We start from the raw sequence: 22,526 nt of genomic DNA, 5'->3' as shown, positions 1-22,526 counted from the left end.
TGGAAGGATAAATATGAACCCATGGTGTACATTAGGAAGACAGAAAAAAAACTGTTTCCTAGCTTTGTCCACTAAAAAGATCTAAAATAATGGCCACCCAGGAGCAATGAGAAGTCCTAATACTCAGATTTCAGTCTCTAGATATTATTTCCTACTAAAACAAATCAAGATCATAAAGTCTAATTCCAAGCCCTAGGGTAGGAAATATAAAAGATGAGTATATAAATATCTTAGTCATACCAGAAAGCAAGGACATTATCAAAGACAAATAGAATCTTAAAAAGGAATCAGAAGTTCCTTGAAAAGCCTCCTACTAGCTAAAAATGGAACAATTTGAGCATGATTAAGGAAAATGTTTTAAACTTACCAAATATAATTACATCTATGATTTATAATGACGTTAAGTCAACAAGCAACTAAAAAATGAAAAACTACCTTAAGTGATCACTTTTACTGTTGGAGAATGAAAATGAGTTGAAGGAAATCACTCCTTTTTGAAAACTGATAAAGAAACAAGCATGTAGCCTGCCTTTCCTATATGACTTACAGCTCAGTGTAATCAAATTGTTGATGAGAGAAGGTTTCTCTTTATAGAGGCAATCCAGCTAATAAATGGAGAAGGAGGGGATCCCTGGGTGGCGCAGCGGTTTGGCGCCTGCCTTTGGCCCAGGGCGCGATCCTGGAGACCCGGGATCGATTCCCACATCGGGCTCCCGGTGCATGGAGCCTGCTTCTCCCTCTGCCTGTGTCTCTGCCTCTCTCTCTCTCTGTGACTATCATAAATAAATAAAAAAATTAAAAAAAATATTTAAAAAAATAAATGGAGAAGGAATCATAGTATCAACATTTTATAAACTCTAATGAAATTAATGGATGAGCAATGGTAATCAAAGTCTGCTAACACTACAAAAAAAGAGATAACCAGATATTATCACCTCTAAGTGGATAGTACATAACTATCTAGAACATATTCTTGCCAAAATTCAAACCATTGTTCAAGCTTCTAGTTGTAATATATGGGAAATATAGGAAACAAAGGAACATTTTTTTTTTTTAACAAAGGAACATTTTAAAAGAATACCACAAGGCAGAGCACCTGGGTGGCTCAGTCAGTTAAGCATCTGACTGTTGATTTAGGCTCAGGTCATGATCTCGGGTCATGAGATCCAGCCTGGGCACCTGGGTGTGCATATGTGCATGCTCTCTTAAAAAAAAAAAAAAAAAAAAAAAAAAAAAAAAAGAACATCATACCATCCCAATCAGTAAAATACAAACTATGGAAAATGTTATAGGATAAACAAGTTTTTTCAATAAATCAACTGAAAGAAAATTGTTAAATAGATAAATAAGGGGCAACAAAAATCTATAGATTAAAAGAGACTTAAACGAATCAATCAAATGCAGTGCATGAATCCTGTAAGAACCCCAATTAAAACAAAGTAATGAAAGAGAGAGAGAGAGAGAGAGAGACAGAAAGAAAGAAAGAAAGAAAGAAAGAAAGAAAGAAAGAAAGAAAGAAAGAAAATCAAGGAAATGTGAACACTGGACATTTGCCAATATTAAGGAATTATGACATTTTTCAGGTGTGGTATGCTGTTAATTTTTTTAAACTTTTATTTTTTAGACATACATTCTGAAATATTTATAGATGAAATGATTTAAAGTCTAAGATTTGCTTAAAATAATCCAGTTAGGTCTAGGGGTATAATGAAATAAGAATGGCCATGCTTGTTATAGCCTTGGACACATGAGGGTTTATTGAACTATTTTCTCTACCTTTATATATGGTTGAGATTCTCCAATATAAAAATATTTTAAAAATTTTAACATCTGTGAAAAATCCTTTGTTATGTAGCTCAGTATTTTCTGATGTTACAGAATGCTCATCACACTAAACTACTCCTGACTGGGTTCTTTTCAGATAATACATGGTTTTCATTTGAACCTTTTGTCTAGAAATACAGGACATTTATACTCTCACAATCTAATAGTTGTGGATAAAATGATAAATGCCTTAGCACTAAGATTTAACTTATTCTCTACTTGCAAACTAACTTTAAACCTGAAAAAAGTATATTGCCTTTAATTCATTAAAGATTACAAATATTTTTATTTTATACCATTTAAGTTAAGGTTTCATTTAAAAAAGCAAGTTTCACACTCACAGAGATAAACACAAATAGCTCTATCACCACAGTTGGTAGACGGTAAGGAAACTAAACATGATCAGGTATATTGAATTTCAAACTTGAACATACATCTTTTGTGGCTTTTCCACACATTTTCTGTTATAATCTGGAGATTAGCAATAACAGAAGAGCATTTATTCTTTACTTCCTTCTTACTTTAAGACTATCCACAACACAGCCTGGGGTATTTACAAAGATGTTAACCAATAAGATGAAAGATCGAAATACGAGGGCCCCAAGAGTGGTCTCACCTGTTGCCTATATAGTGAGAGTTTGCCTTCAATTGGCTCATTTCTCATCATTTTCTTTTCAATCAGTTGATTTATCTCTGTGTTTATTTCATTTATCTAAAACAGTATGACAGTAAAGAAGTTTAAAACTCTTTCTGTGATTACACAAAGGGACAAGCTTTGAATTTATGTTCTTACCAGTGATTTCTCACAAGGAATAGGTTAATTATAAGTGGATTGTTATGATTATTTTTAGAAACCATTTACATTTCATAGATCATGATATATATTTACACATTTTGATGACATATAACCATCCATATTTAAATTATCCTAAAGTATTCTATGGGAAATGTTTATACATTATCAAAAAGACAATTTCTACAAATCTGAAGTTACCCCTTACTTTAGCTTTTGAGTTTCAAGTCACTGCAAGTGATAAAGTCAGACTAACATTCCCCAGGGATTTAGTGCAAGGAATTCATGAACCCAACTGAGTTGACACAGATGACATCTAAAAACCCTTCCTATTCTAAAGATCTGTGATTCAATGATAGCTGCCATTTATCCTACTCATTAATTCTTTGCCAAATGTAACAAGAGTGAACAAAGCCAATAGAAGCATATAGTCCTTCAAGTAATACAAAAAATTACATGGTTTTCAGTATATCCTTTAAAAAGTCTAGATAGAGTTCTGTTAATTCTATGACATTAAATTTGAGGCAAATCTCATTTGGACATCTAATTTCTATAAGTAAATTAAAAGAATGAAGTGGTCAGAATTATGTATTTAATTATCGTGGTTATTAAGCACATATTAAACACATTAAAGGATTAGCAAAACAAAATATTTCAATTATAATATTTGTTATTTTTTAAAAATAGGTATCTGCTTGATGCTTTATTTCTATGGAACAAAAATATTATAACATAAAACCAGATTTCAGTGAGCATTAAAAGAAAGTTTAGTAATTCCAAAGCAGTCATAAAAGGCTAATATAAATATTAACTTTAAATATAAAATTGCTATATTATTTTTGAAAATTATTTTTATTTTATATTAGCTTTAAATATAAAATTGTTATATTATTTTTGATAATTATTTTTAAATTTTTTATTTTATAAAATTAATGATATGCAAAATATTTTAAAATTTACCATTTAAATGATTATATTATGAATACATAAACCTATGAGTCAATTATATGCATTAATTTACATACCCAAGCTACTTAGTTTTCTAATCAGTTGACTAAGTCTTTACAACATCATGTGGATTAAATAACAGCATTACATGCTATAATTTCTCACAAAGAACTCATAAAAGCTGTCAAATTCAGTACAGATTAATTTAAGAGTCAAGAGTTGGACACTATAGAAAGCAGTTCACATAATTTTTACAGGACTGGGGATGAGATAACATTGGGAGCTATAAAAAGAAGATGATTATTACTTACTTTAGATTCAAGCTCAAGAAGATCAGAATGGCCCATGGCAGGCTCTGAAACCACTTTTTGTAAAAAATGCAATTCTTTTTTCTTGCTCTCTAATTCTTTAGGAAATTTTTCAGTTACCATATAAGAATTAAATTTTATCTCCTCCTCTAGTCTCTTCATTAAACCTTTAAAAATAAAATAAATACTCAGCCCAAGAGTAGGGATAGTGATACTTTGTGCATTTTAAAATAGAAGACCTGAAAAACAGACACATCTATCAAAAGTAATCTGCATAATGAAATATTGACCATTGAGATTTTTTTTCAATCTTTAAAGCATAATCTCTACACCCAACATGGGGCTCAAACTCACAACCTCCAAGATTAAGGGTCACACAATCCTCCAACTGAGCCAGCCAGGTGCCCTGACCATTAAAATCTTTTGATATTAATTAGAATGATAACAAAGGGCAATTTATACAGAACATTAATATAATTATAGAAAAAGTAGTATCTTTCCAAATTACTACCTAATTCTTTTTATACTTTACAACATACAAAATTAACATCTGCAGAGCCAGATAGCTTTTGGGTCATATTTTGCCTAGTTCTAAGTATTTAAGCACTCCACAAGACAAATGGCAACACAAATGAAATCTCACTCAGATTCTTTCTTTCATAAGTGGCCATTTGCTTTTTCTTTCACAATATTTCTGGTGCTATTTATATTTCTATTCTAATACTTCATAAATGGTAATACATTATACATTGTCAGCTTCAAACCAAAGAAAATATTACTAAAGGTACAAGTTAAAATGCAAAAAAAGAAAAAAAAAAGAAAAGAAAGAAAGAAATTATCTACATTCATAAACATTTTTGGTTTTCCATGTTTGGTAGTTTTGATATAGTAAAGTATTAGCTTACAGTAAGTGGTAACTTAAATTATACTTTAAATAATAAGTTTTCTTATTTTGGTAGAGTACACACACACAGATTTTCAGTGAATAATGGTTTTGTTATAAATTCCCAGCCTAGAGAGCTTTAAGAAGTTTATTTCAGATCTTTCCGTTACACATTTACAAATTCTGGCTTGACTTTTTAAAACATTGGATTTCCGGTTTAAGTAATCTATGAAGGTAGATTGCATACTAAGTTTGGCCCAGAGCCTTAACATTATTTTTAGTTCTGTTGTGCTAACCATATATTAACATGTAAAATTTTATTAATGGCAAAATCGCAAGTTTTCCACTCATCCCTATATTTCCCCTTCTTTTTAGGGACTAGGGAATGGGAGGGAAGAGAAAGTGTTTAATGAATCAGATTATAATTAGGCAGTCATTTCTATGTGGTTTCTGACTAAATCTACATCCTGGCTTCTTTAGCTATTAGCTGACTAGTTTTTCTATCTTCAAGTTCTTTTTTTTTATTTATTTTATTTTATTTTTTAATTTATGATAGTCACACACACGGAGAGAGAGAGAGAGAGAGAGAGGCAGAGACATAGGCAGAGGGAGAAGCCGGCTCCATGCACTGGGAGCCCGAAGTGGGATTCGATCCTGAGTCTCCAGGATCGCACCCTGGGCCAAAGGCAGGCGCTAAACCGCTGCGCCACCCAGGGATCCCTATCTTCAAATTCTTAAACTACATATAATCAGAGTTGTAAAGAATCAAATCTAAAATGCTTCTAAAGATTTAAAATTCTTAAATATTATTTCCCTATTTAAAAGATTTGAGACACCTGGGTGGCTCATCCACTGAGAATCTGACTCTTAAATTCGGCTCAGGTCACAATCTCAGTATTGGGAGATCCAGCCCTGGGTCAGGATCCATGCTCAGCTGGGCATCTGCTTGTCTCCCTCTCCCTCTCCCTCTGCCCCTCATGCAGGCTCCCCAACTAGTACGTGCTCTCTCAAATAAATAAATAAATAAATCTTTAAAAAATAAATAAAAGATTCAAATTTTAGAAAACACAAACAAACAAAAAACTCACAAACTCATCTATAGTAACAGAAAGCATATCAGTGGTTGCCTGGGAATAGGCAAAGGAACAGAAACGGTCAAAAGCAAGATTTTACACAGGACACAAGAAAATGTCTGGGGGTGATGGATATATTTGTTACCTTGATTAAGGCTGATGATTTCACCAGTGTGTATAGTATGCCAAAACTTACCAAGTGTAAGTTGGTAAATATGTGCAGTTTATTATAAGCACCTCAAATATGTGCAGTTTATATGTCCATCTTACCTCAGTACAACTGTTAAAAATGTAAATATAGGGTTTCTGCCACATTTTAAATTCTTCTCTTAAAAATTTTAACTTAAGATCTTGAAAAGTAGTCATATGTTCTATGTAGCTTTTAAAAAATTACCTTTCAAAATCCTGGTGAAATTACATATAAGGTCACTAAGATCTCAGCAAACTTTTTGGTTAAAAACCCTCTGAAAATATCTTACTGGTCCTACTATAGTTTAATGAGTAGCTTCTTTTATATAATAAATCTTATTAAAGTGTAGAGTATAAAGATGAATTAACTTCCATGAGTGGTTTATAATATGGCTGTTACTCTGAAAAAATACAAAGCACATTCCTACACTAAAAATATTTTTTATGTTATTTATGTAAATAGAAACTTTCCCTAAGTCATTTTTGTTACTTAGAAAATTTAGGTAGACCTTCTTAAAGGAAATAGCTGGATCAATTAAACATGTGTCATGTACTCTTTTCCCAGGCTGCTGAATACAACCCTTAAGACTGTTTCCCACTGCCTGGGTGGCTCAGCAGTTGAGGCTCTGCCTTCAGCTCAGGGCATGATCCTTGAAGTTCCAGGATCTGAGTTCCACATCAGGCTTCCCAGGGGGAGTCTGCTTATCCCTCTGCCTGTGTCTCTGACTCTCTGTGTTTTTTATGAATAAATAAAATCTTAAAAAAAAAAAAAAAAAAGACTTTCCCAGAAAGATATCAACAAAGCAAGAACTTAACTTGCTGCTCCCCACATCCTGTCCACCCCCAGAGAACACACATTACACACCTAAGATCTTATTTTTATGTTTTCAGCCCTTTTTTTCTTACTTGACTCCCCTCCTATCTGTGGAAAAGATCATTTTCTTCCTTTCCAGGGTTTGGGCCTCTACTCCTATCTCCTAACTAGTTAACAGACTATTTACTGAAGGCCGGGTATGTGTAATTTAGCATGCTTGGACCTGGAAATAGAAAGACCAATTACGACTCGGTGATTAGTCTGGAGTTTAGTTGAGTCAGAGTCAGATATGCCAACAATTAACATATTGTGGTAATTGCTGCAGAACATTCAGTGCACACAGGAAAGGCTGCTACCACTTCTCACCTTTTCGTCCTGGATCTTCAGTCTCTGTTTGTCTGGCTGACTCCCCCCTGCAGCACACAATCACCCTGCACCACTACCCTCCCTCAGTCTAGGCACAGTACTGTCTTCATCTGTACTGTCTTCCTCATTCATTTGCACACTCCCTTCCTCTCTTGTCTTCTTTTCAAGACAGGCAGTCAGAAGAAGCCTACTGTTTTCTCTCTCCTTCATCTACTACGTTTATGTTCCTTCAGGTCACTGTGCCTTAGCATGGAATGTCTTCTTCTCCTTCACCTTTCCAACTTGAACTTAACTCAGGTGCCACCTTGTCCAAGAAGCCATTTGATTCTGTGCTAGGGTTTGGTGCTTTGCCTCTTTGTTCTCATAGAACCCTGTGCTGAGTTCCATCAGCAACAAGTCTGTAAAGCTGCATGATCACTGTTCACTGCCTGCCCTTCCTGTATTCGATTATGAGAACCTAAGGTAACTTTTGCTTTCCATTTCTAGCACTCAGCACAGCACCTGACATGTAGTAGATATTCAACAAATACTGAATTAATACACTGTGGGTTTGAGCCAATTATTTCTCTTACTACTTAACAATGCAATTGATTTTATTATTTAGCAACATCTACTAACATATTACTTATATCAATATTTTACATCAACATCCCAAGAAATGCATAAAACACAATTTTTTCATGAATTTTATTACTTAGTGAATAATTATTTATTTCCTGGCCCAAACAATTTCTTTTTAGGCTAGAAAGCCAAAGCCAACTAAAGACTATCAATTCAAATAAAAAATGAAATACTACTAATACCATAAGTATCTTTGGATATTCTGTTTAGTTGTCAGAATTAAAACATAATAGCAAGAAATATTTAACCTAACAAGATTGAAGACAGATACTGCAGAAACACACTTCCAGATGAACATTTTAAATTGTATTAAACTCCACTGATCAACCAATTGTTTTTCTGCATACCAAATTTTACATACATTACCTTCATTTCAAAACATTCACTATTAATGGTACATTTCTAATACTTTCTTAGTAAGAATAGGCCTATACAAATTACTTATCGATACTAATTTTTATTTTATTATTATTATTTAAGATTTTATTTATTTGACACAGAAAGAGGGAAAGCACAAGCAGGGGGAGAGGGAGGCAGAGGGGGAAGCAGCAGCAGGCCCCCCATTGAGCAGGGAGCCCAATATGGAACTCGATCCCAGGACCCTGGGATCATGACCTGAGCCGAAGGCAGACGCCCAACCAACTGAGCTACCCAGGCACCTCTGATATTAATTTTTAAATAGTTATGATTTAATGGGTTTCTTTTGAGATTTATCTTACCTTTTTGCAGTAAATTGTGAAGGAACCTACATCAAATCCAAAGCACATACACTAAAAAGATATAGATTATACTAAGGAGAAAAAAATCATAAAAAAGGTATTTTCTTTGTACTGAAAAAAGTGTATAATTCAGTGGATTTTAGTAAATTCTCAGAATTATGCAACCATAACCACAGTTTTAGAACATTTTCATAGGCTCTGAAAGAAGCTCTATACTCATTAGCAGTCCCTTCCTCCTCAAACAACACACACACACACACACACACACACACACACACAAAGCCGTTCTCTCCTACAACCCTACAGCCCTAAGCAATCACTAGTTTGATTCTTATCTCTCTAGATTTGCTTATTCTGGACATTTCATACAGATGGAATCATAAAATATGTGGTGTTTTGTGATGAGTTTCTTTCATTTAACATGATTTGATACAGGTAGCATATGTATCAATAGTTGATTTCTTTGCATTCCATTGGGTTGATATACCACATTTTGTTTATTCGTTCATCAGTTTGGGACATTTGGGTTATTTCCACTTTCTGGCTATTATGAATAAGGCTGCTGTGAACATTCGTGTACAAATTTTTGTGTGGACACAGGTTTTTAATTTCCTTGGGTAGATACCTAGGAATGAAATTACTGGGTCACGGTAACTCTATATTTAACATTTTGAGGAACTGCCAGATATGTTTTTCAAAGCAGTCATAACATTTTATATTCCCACCAGCAATATATTAGAGTTCCATTTTCTCCATGCTGTCCCCAACACTTGTTATCTTTTTTATTCTATAACTTATAGCTTAGAGTATAATATTTCATATAATATTATAGAAAGATTAATTAACCCTTGAACAGCTAAATTTTTACATTACATTTATCCAGTACCAATTAGAGCTTTCTACTACTCTTTCAGTTTACATGGTCTTTCTTCTGTTGAGCAAAAACACTAAAAATGCCTAGGATGGGTTTGGTGGTGTAATCTGGAAATATCAGAACAATTCATCTTCTAAATAAAGCTAATATAACAATAGAGCCAGGATTACCCATGCCATTAGCACAATCGAATAATATGAAAAAACACTCAGCTTTAAGGGTCCAACATTTTATTTCTTTTCTTTATAGCCCAGGCTCTACAACAATTATTTGCATCTTTTCTATCCATCCTAAGTATTTTAGATGCTCACACAACAGAGAGCCTCCTTCCACGGTGGTTTTCAGTCCCTTCACCCTCTGACCAAAGAGTGAATGGAAATTATAAAACCAGGTAAAAACTTAAGGATGTCTCCAACAGGGCTCTCATGCATTACCTAGGAAATGCCATTCTAAAATGCTTAGCTATCACTAGATGATAATTAATTCTCATGAGTTGATTGCTTTAAGAATAACTACTAACTTAAACTAATATTCTCTGATCATCTGTAACATGTAATAGTTTCCACTTACTTTCAGGCTTTGCATCTGCTGCTGCATGGCGCATACTTTTCAGCTGATTTTGTATTCTTTGCAGTCTCTGCACTGCATGAAACAGCTTTAAAATACAAGTAGATCCATTATTTGCTTAATCTATTGAAACCTACCACTCACATAGACAAGCAAAGAAAAATACAAGTTCCACATAATTCTTGTAATGTAAGAATAATAAAAACTAAGAAAATTACTATGTTGAACCCAAAATGTAACTAATTTTCTCAATACCTTTTCATGTAAAGCTTTTTACAAAAAAGCTTTCAGAAAGTTTATCTTCAGTTATTTGCTGTACTTAGTGATCAAGGAAAAATACTTGGTAAAGAAATACATATACTAGGCCTCCAGACTTTTCTTGCTATAACATGGGTTTCTTTCTTTCTTTTTAAGTAATGTCTATACTCAATGTGCAGCTTTAACCCACACCCCAAGGTCAAAAGCTGCACACTCCACCAACTGAGTCAGCCAGGTGCCCTAACATGGTTTTCTTAATTCTAAGGAATACATTCTCACAAATGATGTCTTAGAATCACACACTGATGCTAAGTAACCATTCATAGCGCAAGCAATGCAGCTTACTGGTACAGTGGAACTACCATGATGCTAAGACAAGTTCCAAAAAAGTCAAACATCTCATTGAACAGGAAGTATATTCTTAACATATAAGTCTACTCAGTTTTAAGATAGATTTTTCAATATAATAAGCAATCCTTTCTAGCCAGATTATTTTTTCTTTAAGGCAAAGTCTAAAAAAGTGGAGTATGGATGATTTTGAGTCTTTTCATGATTTGCTTATTTCCATGGGAATAAAGTATAGTGGATACTGTGATCAGTGGAATAAAATGGATATTCTCATCACCCCAGAATTCAGGACACCCTTCAGAGATCTGACAAATTTTATCAGCAGTTAATTTTAATGCTTAACATTACAATGAATGCTCTGTAATGTTGTGTCAACATAAGTTAAGCATAGGCCAAAAGGTAGTATATAGATACATACTGGGTACAGAACTCAGTAGTATTATTGCTGTTGGTGTCACAAAATCCTCTTAAGGGATGCCTGGGTGGCTGAGTGGTTGAGTGTCTGCCTTTGGCTTGGGTTGTGATCCCAGAATCCTGGGATCGAGTCCTGCATTGAGTTCCCACAGAGAGCCTGCTTCTCCCTCTGCCTGTGTCTCTGCCTCTCTGTGTCTCTCATGAATAAATAAAATCTTTTTTTAAAAAATCCTCTTAAGAGTATTCCATCATGTTAACAAAAGGAAACATGAACTTCTACAATTCTAGAACCCTTTTTTCTTTATATTCGAATGATCAAAAAGACCTATCTCTTTCATCATGAGAATATAAACTTTTATGAGGATACCTGATTCTTTTGTTCCTGTTTCTGTTGCACAAGAAATTCTTCTCTTTCTTTTTCAACTCGAAGTTGCCTTGCTATTTTAAGCATCCGTTGATGATTCTGAACTGTCTCCACCTACAGTAAGGGAATAAGTAGTACATGTTACTGTCAAGTTTAAGAAAGAAATTAGCATGTCATGTGACTCAGACATCCACTTATCATTTCTTTTTGGCAAACAGTACTCCCTAGAGATGACACTAAAGTTCCAGACTCCAGGACCTTAAAAATTTTGAGCTACTGCCTAGGGAGATTCCCTTTCTGTCAATATTATTTGAGTCCATTCTCAGATGTACACCCATACTTTGCTTAATCCTTATTTCCATTCCTAAATCTCTGCAAGTCCTTGGGACTTGAGGCCAAAGTCTTAGAGTGCTAATTTTTGCCTTACCCTTTTCTTCAAACGTTCAACTCTCTTAATGAGCTGATCCTTTTCTTCCTCCATTGCACTGATATCCTAAAAAAGTAGTCAAGGACACATTATAAGAAAAAGCATTCTTTGTAGAATTCAAATAAAGTTTTCATATGATTTTTTCACTACTTATAACCAGAGCATTAAGGAACAAAGATACTCTTTTGGATAAAGGGCATTTTTATATCCACCCCCCCGCCCCCGCCAGGATTCTTTATTCAGGATAATTTATTTGGCAGCTTAGTGTTCATTTAGAAAAGCAACCAAAACAGGTAATAACGTAGCAAGGTAAAGCTGCCAACCAGCACATTTGTGTTCTGCCCAAATAAGGGCACACAATTTTTCAAAAGTCTTCTATAATGGAAAGTGTACAGGTCTAAAACCATGAAAACAGCTGCTGACACTTCATCTATTGTTAAATACCAAACTATATATTCTGCCAATTTTCCATCAAAGTTATTTTTAAGGTTGTGGTGTTTTCAAGACATAAATTTGTGTCTGGTTTTGTCAATTAAACAATTCTCTTCCTAAAAAAAAAAAAAAAAAAGACTTCAAAAATAAACCACCTTCCTTTTAATCAGCTCCACATATTTTCTAGTGAAAACAAACAATCCTTCCTAAACTTAAAAAACTAATAGCCTGGGGATCCCTGGGTGGCGCAGCGGTTTAGCGCCTGCCTTTGGCCCAGGGCGCGATCCTGGAGACCCGGGATCGAGTCCCACATCGGGCTCCCGGTGCATGGAGCCTGCTTCTCCCTCTGCCTGTGTCTCTGCCTCTCTCTCTCTCACTGTGTGCCTATCATAAATAAATAAAAAAATTAAAAAAAAAAAAAAAAAAAAAAAAAAAACTAATAGCCTAACTATCACAGTAATACTAAAGAGAAAAATATACATAGTAGTCAGTATTGATAGGATCTGGGGAACTCTTATTCGCTACTGATGGCATTGTACTGAAGAAAAAGATCAAAAGTCTTAAACATATATACCATCTAGCCTGATAATTCCACTTCTGGGAATTTGTCCTAATAAAATATGCATGGATGGCCAAAGACTTCTCTATGAGGAGTCTCACAGATACTAATCACATCTAAAATTTGTAAATTACCAAATGTCTGAGAATTATTAAATAAACTATGGCACAATATAATGAAAGTCATTAAAAATTATGCAAAGGAATGTTTAATGACAGAAAAACTCATGATATGACATTACTTCAAAGAAGCAGATTACAACATTTATATATAGTACAATACAAAGAAAAAGTATTAAATATATTTGCTAAAATGTCAATAGTAGTTATCTCTACAGCATGGGATTATGAGTGAATTATCTTCTATTTCTTGCTTATCATATTTTCTACAAAGAATATGTTCAAAAATAGTTTGGCAATAATGAAATTAAAATGACAGACTCTCAGTCTTTTTATCATGTCAGTTTACTCACATGACGTAACAGAGGAACAGTGGATGAATATCCATCACTCTTCCTTCATACTATAAATATCCTACTTATGGCTCTCTTTCCCAGTAAATGTGAGCTCACCTTTTGTTCCCAATACACTCAACAAACTCTCATTGAGAACCTACCACATGCGGGCACTGTGATAGACACTGGGGATACAGTGATGAACAAAATAGAGAGACATGGTCCTTACCCTCATAGGGCATAAAGACAGTTGGGAAAATAGACATTAAGGTAATTTTAAGTGTGGTGAGTTTTATAAAACAAAAAGAACTGGGGGAACTACTCCATCTAGGGAATCAGGGAAGGCCTCTCTGAGGAGACAACTTCTATTGTTTTTTGATTAAAAAGATAAAGATGGCATGGATAACTCAGGAATTCTAAAAATACAAAATTCATGAAAGTGGAATCAGTATGTGTTTAGGGAAAGAAGTTATATGCCTGGTGAAAATGTTAATTTGGAGAACATTAAGTGACATGCGTCAAAAGTCCTGAAAATTTTTGTATGCCTTAATATTTCTAGAAATTTATCCAGGGAAACAATTATAGATACCCCAAATAAATTTATGTATACAACAAGCATAGCATTATCTGTAACAGCAAAACATAAAATAAAAACCAAAAATGGTTAACCTATCCATATGGAATATCATTTAATCATTAAAAATCATATTTAGGGGCACCTGGTTGGCTCAGCTGGTTAAGCAGCCAACTCTTGATTTCGGCTCAGTTCATGATTTCAGGGTCCTGAGACTGAGTTTTGCCTCAGGCTCTGTACTCAAGTGGGGACTTCACCTGAGAATCTTTCCTCTCCCTCTTTCCCAACCCCCAAATTAAAAAAAAATCATATTTAGGGGGCACCAAGGTGGTTCAGTGGGTTAAGCATCCAATTCTTGATTTTGGCTCAGGTCATGATCTCATGGTCATGAGATCAAGCCCCACATTGGGCTCCACACTGGGCATGGAGCCTGCCTAAGATTCTCTCTCTCCCTCTCCCTCTGTCCTTCCCCCCCCCCCCCAGTCCCTCTTTTAAAAAAAAAAAGTCTAGAAAGATAACAATGTGAATGTTTACAATGCAATGATTAAAAAAGCAATATACAAATAACTATGTATAGCATGACCCCAAATACCCACCAACACAAATACACAAAGCCTGAAAGATAACAATTGGATGGTTTTTTCTTCTTTGTTCTTGCCTTTCTCTCTCTCTCTCTCTCCTATATGTGTGTGTGTGTGTATATGATAAATATACTTTATACTTTATATAACATACATTTTTTACTATATACACATAGAGAAAGATAGCCAAAATGTAATCTTTTATAATCCATGGTAGTAGTCTATACAGTACATAAGAACTCATTATGAATTTACCCTGGTATCATTAATTTCTTCAGTAAAGAATTAGCAAAGATTCAACAAAAGAAAATCTGACCCTTGTTATCACTGGTTCCTATGTAGTTTTAAGACTCATACTGAATTAACCAAAAACAAAAATGGGAAAATATTCAAATCTAAAAAAAATATTGTTACTATATTTTCCTTTCTTTACCCTTCTTATTTCTGCTGTAGAAAATCCAGATGTCTTGAGTTGCTCACATTCTTTATGCAAAGTTTTAAAGGCTTCCATCAGCTCTTCATACTAAAAGACAAGTTAAAAAATTATAAACTAATGACTAGGTCCAGTAGGCTTTTCTTCATTAGGTTACCAATTAACCTATAGTGATTACTTAAATCATTACATAACAGCATTAAAATCATATCCTTTAACATTTATTTTTTTTATTTTATTTTTTAAAGATTTTATTTATTTATTCATGATAGACATAGGGGGAGAGAGAGGCAGAGACACAGGCAGAGGGAGAAGCAGGCTCCATGCAGGGAGCCCGACGTGGGACTTGATCCCGGGACTCCAGGATCGCGCCCTGGGCCAAAGGCAGACGCTAAACCGCTGTGCCACCCAGGGATCCCCCTCCTTTAACATTTATATAAGACACAGAAAAAGTGTGTATAATCTGGTCATAAGTACTTCTCCAGCTTCCTCTCTGGTTACTTCCTTAACTCATATTCTCTACTCCAGCTATGGTGATCTTTCAATCCTTGGAAAATTCTATGCTCTCACCTGCAGTCTACCCACCCTATTCCCTCTGAGAATACTCTATGACTTCCTCACCCCTTACCTGGATAATTTCAGTTCATCTGTCAGGTCTCAGCATAGATACTACCATTCTCAGAGAAGACTTCTCTAGCTCTGTGCCTATGCTAGGTCAGAGTGTCATGATAACAGAATATAAACACCACATAAAATTAAAATTGCCTAGTTACTTGTCTGTCTCCTTCCATTAGACAGGGAGAGTCAAGAGGACAAGAATCCTGTTATCCTATACAATTCAGTGCCCCGAGGCCCAGCATGATGCATAACTGATAGATTCAATAAAAAGTAGGTGAATGAATGAAAAAAATCACAAATCTTACCCAAAATTCTTTAAAAATAGTATTTTTTTTGTAAGCAATGGCAGGAAATTAATGTTTTTTGACTGATCATATCCTAAAAATCTGTAAATCATTTATTCTTAAACTTCTCATTTAGAAGACAAGGTTCTGTGCTAAATGACTGGCCAAATGTAGAAGTCATTTTAGATATAAACCTCAGGTATGCTTCATGAATAAACATATCTTTATCATTAATTCTTCCACTAATTATCTGGGCATATTTAGTAAAAGCTATTAATAAACTTTCTCCAGAGCAATTAGTTTTTTATCAAGTTTATTGATGAGGGAGTGTAGGGAGGAGAAAATACTTCACATTTACATTTCTCTATTTTGTACATTATGTAAAGCCTTCAAATGAAGGGGTTGGAGTCTCATTCTGCTGTACTTCTCCTATGACATCTACTGTAACATTTGACATGATTATTTACATAAATCTTTCAATACCCAAAATGTCTTTAGAGATCAAGATTGGCTCTAGTGTGAGTGACTGCAATGGCTGTCCCAAATAACCAAATATATGGAGATGCCTGGGTGTCTCAGTGATTGAGCACCTGCCTTTGGCTCAGGTTGTGATCCTGGGGTCCTGGGATCGAGCCCCACATCAGGCTCCCTGTGGGGAGCTTGCTTCTCCCTCTGCCTATGTCTCTCCTTCTTTCTCTGTGTCTCTCATGAATAAATAAGTAAAATCTTTTTTAAAAACCCACCAAATATATGGATGAAAAAACATTTAGTTTTGATTGTTCCGATCCAATCCCAATTTTGAACACATAGTGTATTTAAGCAACTCTACAAAACCCTGGAGGAAAACAAAGATGGATAAATATGATACCTGTCTTCATAGACCTCATGATCCATTGGGTAGACTGACAAACTATTCACAACAAACTGCACAAATCAGCATATGTATACAGTATAGAATAAAAGCACAAAGAGCTAAACAGAGGCACTTTTTAAAAATCAAAATCCTTTGAAATCTTAAGCCTGAATCCTCTTTTTCCATAGTCTTTTGATGAGCAATGTGCTTTGAAATCCCAGGGCCAAGATCCAGACCAGCCAGAATCCTCAGTATTGTGAATGGGCAGAGGAGGGAGCAAAGGAGGAGGGAGAGGGAAAAGGAGAAAATCCCAAGCAGACTCCTGGCTGAGTGCAAGCCTGACCCCAGACCCTGAGATTATGACCTGAGCCAAACAGAATCTGAGTATGCTTAACTGACTGAGAAACCTAGGAGCCCCCAAAGTAGTTAGGAGCTTTAAGGACAAAACCTAATATCATCCTAAAAATCTTGAGGAAAGTACACTGAGATTTCAAACTCCTGGCCCTTTCTCTACCTTCTGCCTGATTGGGAAATCCTTTGAGATCTCAAGCCTAGCTTCTTTGCCTGTATCAAGTCCTCTCAGGGGCTCACAGGTCCTGATTTGTCACATTTACATTTCTCTATTTCGTACATTATGTAAAGCCTTCAAATGTAGGGGGGGTTGGAGTTGTCTCATTCTGCTGTACTTCTCCCATGACATCTACTGTAACATTTGACATGATTATTTACATAAATCTTTCACAAGTGTCAATAGTGTCAATTATCCCACTTTCACAAATGGGATAGTGTTAATTTATACCTTTGCTTTCATGTAATTATTACGATAGTCCCTTTCTCTCTGATTTAGATGACAAACTGTATAGTTATCTAAGTGATCAGCAAAGTGCTCTGCAGTCCCAAACCTAAAATCCTATCTACCCACAATTCTTAAGTAATAAATTATTCTAAAATCCTAATCTCAGGGTTTTTTTCTATCTATATACCTCTATCACTGAAATAGTATTTGTGTGCAAAAGTCAGTATTTTCATACATGATTACAGTTGAACAATATATTTTTTAAAGATTTTATTTATTTATTCATGAGAGACACACAGAGAGAGGCAGACACAGGCAGAGGAAGAAGCAGGCTCCATGCAGGGAGCCCCATGTGGGACTTGATCCCAAGACTCCAGGGTCATGCCCTGGGCCGAAGGCAGGCACTAACTGCTGAACCACCCAGGGATCCCCACAGTTGAACAATATTAATAACTATTTTACCTTTTGGTGCCACCTGGAAATATAGAAAAGCAAATAAGCTAAAGAGAAATTAACAAGTATTTGAACATGTGCATCTCAATATACATTACAGATAGTTTAAAAATACCATTTGTGTATTGTATACCTGTTTATTGGTATCAGCCACAGTTTCATCCTGAAGAAACTCACTTGGTACCTCAAGCTTTATTAAAAAACGAGCTAAATATGCTCTTTTCTTCAGTTCACTAGTCCTCTGAAGAAGCCAGTGGAGCACTGGGTAAATTACAGGTTTACTTCCAATCACCAGACCCTGACGAAAGGTACTCCTATAAAAAGAAAATAAACACATGCAAGTGAGCACCACCCCTCTCTCCGGCTTATAACAAATAAAGCTTGAGAAGAGATAAAAGCTCAAACCCTAATTTACAATTTCTTGATGGCCTTCCATGACTATTTAAAAAAAAAAAAGAAGATAAAACCAAGGCTATTCTGAAGTCATTCCATATATCAACAATAAATATAAAATTAGGCCCACAATATATAACTGTACTATATGGGGGGGAGGTTGTATTGGAACCATTAATTGGTACAGTCGGCCTTAATAACTTCATTGGCTGGGCATGTTTAAGTTACTGTTTTATTTAGGATGGCAGATAATTGGGCAGCCGGGTGGCTCAGCGGTTTAGCGCCACCTTCAGCCCTGGGTGTGATACTGGAGACTCCGGATCGAGTCCCACATCCGGCTCCCTGCATGGAGCCTGCTTCTCCCTCTGCCTGTGTCTCTGCCTGCCTTTCTGGGTGTGTGTGTCTCTCACGAATAAATGAATGAAATCTTTAAAAAAAAAAAAAAAAAAAGGATGACAGATAATTGATAAATGATAAAATAAAATAGTGGGATTTGTGTGACTTTTTTGTTTAGGGGGAAAAACTGATCCACCTAAGACTTCTACATGACAAAATAATATTAAAAGTTCAAGATTATTTTGAAATTCAGTGATGTTCTAAAGCCATTGACAGGAAGACCAGGTATTGTCTAGGAAGACTAACTGTAGCCCAAGAAAGTCTGGATATTCAAGCATTGCTTTAAGAAAGCAACACATGGGGGTATCAGTCAGTTAAGCTTCTGCCTTTGACTCAGGTCATGATGGTCTCAGGGTCCTGGGATTGAGCCCTGTGTCAGGCTCCCTGCTCAGAGGGGAGCCTGCTTCTCCCTCTCCCTCTCTCCCTGCTTGTGCTCTCTCACTCTCTCAAATAAATAAATAAATCCTAAAAAAAAAAAAAAAAAAAAAGGGGCAACATGTGATCAGACTCTTACATGTCTGTGGCATTTCCTGGAGGTTTATATTTAAGGATACCAAGAAGGCTCAACATCCTTTTGGCTGTTTGCTCTGGCATCTCCTCTCTGATATCAACAACTTGCTAAGAGATAAATAAATTGAAAAAATATGTTATTGTATATCTAACAAAGAACAATATTTAAACTGACAAAATTGTTCTACTAGAGCAAAATAGGCACAATGGTCTCTTCATAAAACAGATTAAGTATGGAGGCCCCAGATTCCACGTGAGGGTACATACAAGTCAGATCAGGATTTGTATTAAGAATGTCAAGCTTAAAAAGCATCCAGTGGAAAAGACCAGCGTATAAAAGACATGACCTAACTTGCAATACAATAAAACCTTTTGTAAAAGCATTTTGATTCCAGGACCAAATCAATTTATGTTTGGAGTAGAGGAATAATTTCTAAATAACGTACAAGTAGATAATTTAATTTTTAAGCTAGCAGAGAAACCTTAAAGGTCATTATTATTATTTTACAAGCATGGAAAATAAGGCCCAAGACTCATAGATATTTAGAGCCAGAAACTAGCTTTCCTGCTACCTTTGTCACAAGAAAGAGAAAACTCTTACCTTTGGGTCAATCTCAGCCAGAACATCATTGAGAACTTGCAATAGTTGCATTGGCTCCAGGGAATCAAATGTGATTAAATTATAGTTCTTCCTAAATGGCTCTTTATTGAGATTGTCCACAATGAATTTGATTTGATCACTCATAATTAGGTCTTATAACTAAAAATAGAGATAAAATTCCTCAATACTGAAAACAAACATTCTGGAAAAAATTAGTATTAAGTTTATAGAAAGTAGGAATGAAAAGTACAATTCTCCATGGCACACAAAATGCTGTGAAAAGTATCATTTTTGTCGAAAGAAATCAGAATATGAAGACTTCACTATGAATGTTACAGTATATACTACTAATATTGAATACCAAATGTTTTTTATATACATCTGGTAAGATAGCAATCATATGAATTAGGCTACAGACATGCTTCGAATTTTTTTAGAATTAGCAGCCCATGTTTAAAAATTGAGAGGTTTTTTTTTTTTTACATTAAAATCCAGATACCCAGGAGCTCAGGTGGCTCAGCAGTTTAGCACCTGCCTTTGGCTCAGAGCGTGATCCTGCAGTCCCGGGACAGAGTCCCGCATCGAGCTTCCTGCATGGAGCCTGCTTCTCCCTCTGCCTGTGTCTCTGCCACTCTCTGCTTGTCTCTCGTGAATAAATAAATAAAATTTAAAAAAAATCCAGATATCCACTTTCTCTTCAAAATCAGATCTGGCAAACCTGGATACACATTTGTGTACAGCCACACCCAAATAAAGCTGAGCAGAGGCTGTAGGCTTTAGCCTGGGCATGCATTCTTTGGTTTGGTTCTGGTTTCCTCCACCAAGCATTCTTCACCCATTGATGTTACGTAGGCATCAACTTTGCCATCCTTGAGTAATTCAGACCTATGTCTCCTTGTGCCTTCAATATGGTAACAGCCTCAAGTTTTCTGGCCTCTGCCTCTCCTATTCCAAATCATTTGTATGATTCTCATTGCTCACAAAACAAAGTCCAACCTTCTTGGATTTTGATTGCTTTCAGATCTAACTCAATTTAGCTTTCCCGCTTTTATTTCAAAATTGTTAACCTTTTACTCTTTTAAATTTTGCAGGACTGAAAGTTACTGCTCCCTAGTTTTTCCACCTGTCATCAGTTAATGCTGTTTTCTTGCCTGAAAGACTGTTCCTCACCTGATTTCCACAGGTGCAAACCGTAACGGTCTTTCAGGATCTGCCCTCCAAATGCACCTTCCTCTGGGAAGCCATTCTCAAGCTATCTCCCACATTCTGCACTAGAATATTGCCCGCCCTCCACGTTAACCACACTTTCTGCACTGCTCTCCTAGAGTTACTTTTCTGTTTTCTACCTGGGACTTAACCTACATTTCCTCTTCTCTACCAAAATGTAAATTCCGTGAGGACATATCTGTGCCTAATTCCATCTGTGAATACCCACTGCATCAAAACAGTGATTTCTTCCATAGACTAGAGAAATGTATTCACAGGCCCAAAGCCATAAAAAGAAAGATAAGCCTAAGTAGGTTGGTGATGTGATCATAACCTTTTTAAAAATTAAACATCTGATTATTTAACTACTGAAGCAGCTTTACCAAGGTTCCTGGTGTTTCCTGCATGAAGGTATCAATTGTTTAGTATGGGAAGAAGTGGTAGAAATTTTGCAGGCAGGCAATTTTTTTAAACCAGCAATATTAAAAAAAGGAATTTAAAAAATGAACTGCTAAAAAAAGAAGAAAAAATTACTTTGGTGCCTCCTAATAGTTTTTAAGAAATGAACAGATGCTATTTTATCAGACATTAGTTGAGATTGCATGCACTTTGCTCTGAAATAGATTTTTTTAATTGGATGGGTGGAGCTGGATATTTGGAAAACATGAAATTAAAGATATCATTTCTCCATAATTATGATAAACTTATGAGTAAATGATTATTATTTAAAAAAAAATTAAGTCAGAAGACAGTAGAAAGGATAACCAATGTGGCTGAAAATTTAGAGGTTTCCTTTCATCTATAAGAGGAAAACTTTCACGTAAATAAAAATCCACATTCGGAAATGCAAGTTTTTCATCATTAAAAGTATTTTAAGTAAAAGTGCTCATCGTAACCTTCACATACATATATATTTAATTTTAATGACTTAAAAATTATATATATAATACATAACATAATACACATATATAATTTTTTTCCCTTTTCAAAAAAACCCCAAACACTTGGATGCACGAGTAAAACGTTACCAGGAGAGGAAAAGAAAAGAGCTGGGTTCCCCCTAGGTGCCACAAGCTTTTGGATGGTCACCCGCTAAGGACAAAGATGTACAGGTAGGTTGTCTATGCCCAGTGGGCTCTGCGCTCTAAAATTAGCAAAAGCAATTACTCTCCCTCTGCCAGCGGAAAGTCGCCACCCTAATTCCCGAGCACTTACCCACCTGAGAGCCCAAGGGGGTGGGGGGGAAGAATTAAAACCAGGACGTGCGTTTATCTGGCACAACTCGGGACGGGAACGACGCTGCCCTGGTCCCAGGCCTGCACAAGCAGGGACCAGCAGCCTCTTAGGATTCCCCAAAATAGTGTCCCCTCCCACCCCCCACGTCCAGGGGCTCGGGACATAGGACAGGGGACCCCACATCCGACCCATGTACCTCGCGGGTGGGGGTGACGTGGGTTCCCCGACCGCTCAACCCTCGGGGGAGCGGCCTGGCGGGCATCGCCCCGGGTGGCGGGGGCTTAACTGCTGCGACCCTCCCCTGGCGAGGAGCTGCAGAGAAGGGGACGAGGAGGGAGTTCGTTCTTTTGGGGGGTC

The 22,526-nt window shown here is 35.9% G+C and overlaps 1 protein-coding gene across 15 annotated transcripts in view; it reads right to left on the bottom strand.

Moving 5' to 3' along the window:
* IFT81 (intraflagellar transport 81) overlaps nucleotides 1-22,526 on the bottom strand; it is a 106,448-nt gene that overhangs the window by 83,727 nt on the left and 195 nt on the right. For 13 of the 15 annotated variants that reach the window (XR_005379150.1, XR_005379147.1, XR_005379148.1 and 10 more), the window contains exons 2-10: nucleotides 19,728-19,886; nucleotides 19,131-19,234; nucleotides 17,961-18,141; nucleotides 14,824-14,913; nucleotides 11,791-11,856; nucleotides 11,367-11,477; nucleotides 9,983-10,067; nucleotides 3,877-4,040; nucleotides 2,441-2,536 (exon numbers count right to left, since the gene is read on the bottom strand). Coding sequence is in view for 11 of the 15 variants with exons in the window: in XM_038575025.1 (XP_038430953.1) it covers nucleotides 2,441-2,536; nucleotides 3,877-4,040; nucleotides 9,983-10,067; nucleotides 11,367-11,477; nucleotides 11,791-11,856; nucleotides 14,824-14,913; nucleotides 17,961-18,141; nucleotides 19,131-19,234; nucleotides 19,728-19,871 (1,041 nt within the window). In the remaining 4 variants the exon portion in view is untranslated. Of the gene's footprint in view, nucleotides 1-2,440; nucleotides 2,537-3,876; nucleotides 4,041-9,982; nucleotides 10,068-11,366; nucleotides 11,478-11,790; nucleotides 11,857-14,823; nucleotides 14,914-17,960; nucleotides 18,142-19,130; nucleotides 19,235-19,727; nucleotides 19,887-22,152; nucleotides 22,288-22,365; nucleotides 22,481-22,526 lie in introns of those variants that run through there. The other 2 variants (XM_038575028.1, XM_038575026.1) reach the window with 2 other exon arrangements.

Source organism: Canis lupus, chromosome 26 (assembly GCF_011100685.1).
Source record: "Canis lupus familiaris isolate Mischka breed German Shepherd chromosome 26, alternate assembly UU_Cfam_GSD_1.0, whole genome shotgun sequence".
In the NCBI taxonomy this organism is placed as follows: domain Eukaryota; kingdom Metazoa; phylum Chordata; class Mammalia; order Carnivora; family Canidae; genus Canis; species Canis lupus.
The sequence above is the reverse complement of the archived record's forward strand: the minus strand, read 5'-3'. Positions and strand labels throughout refer to the sequence as shown.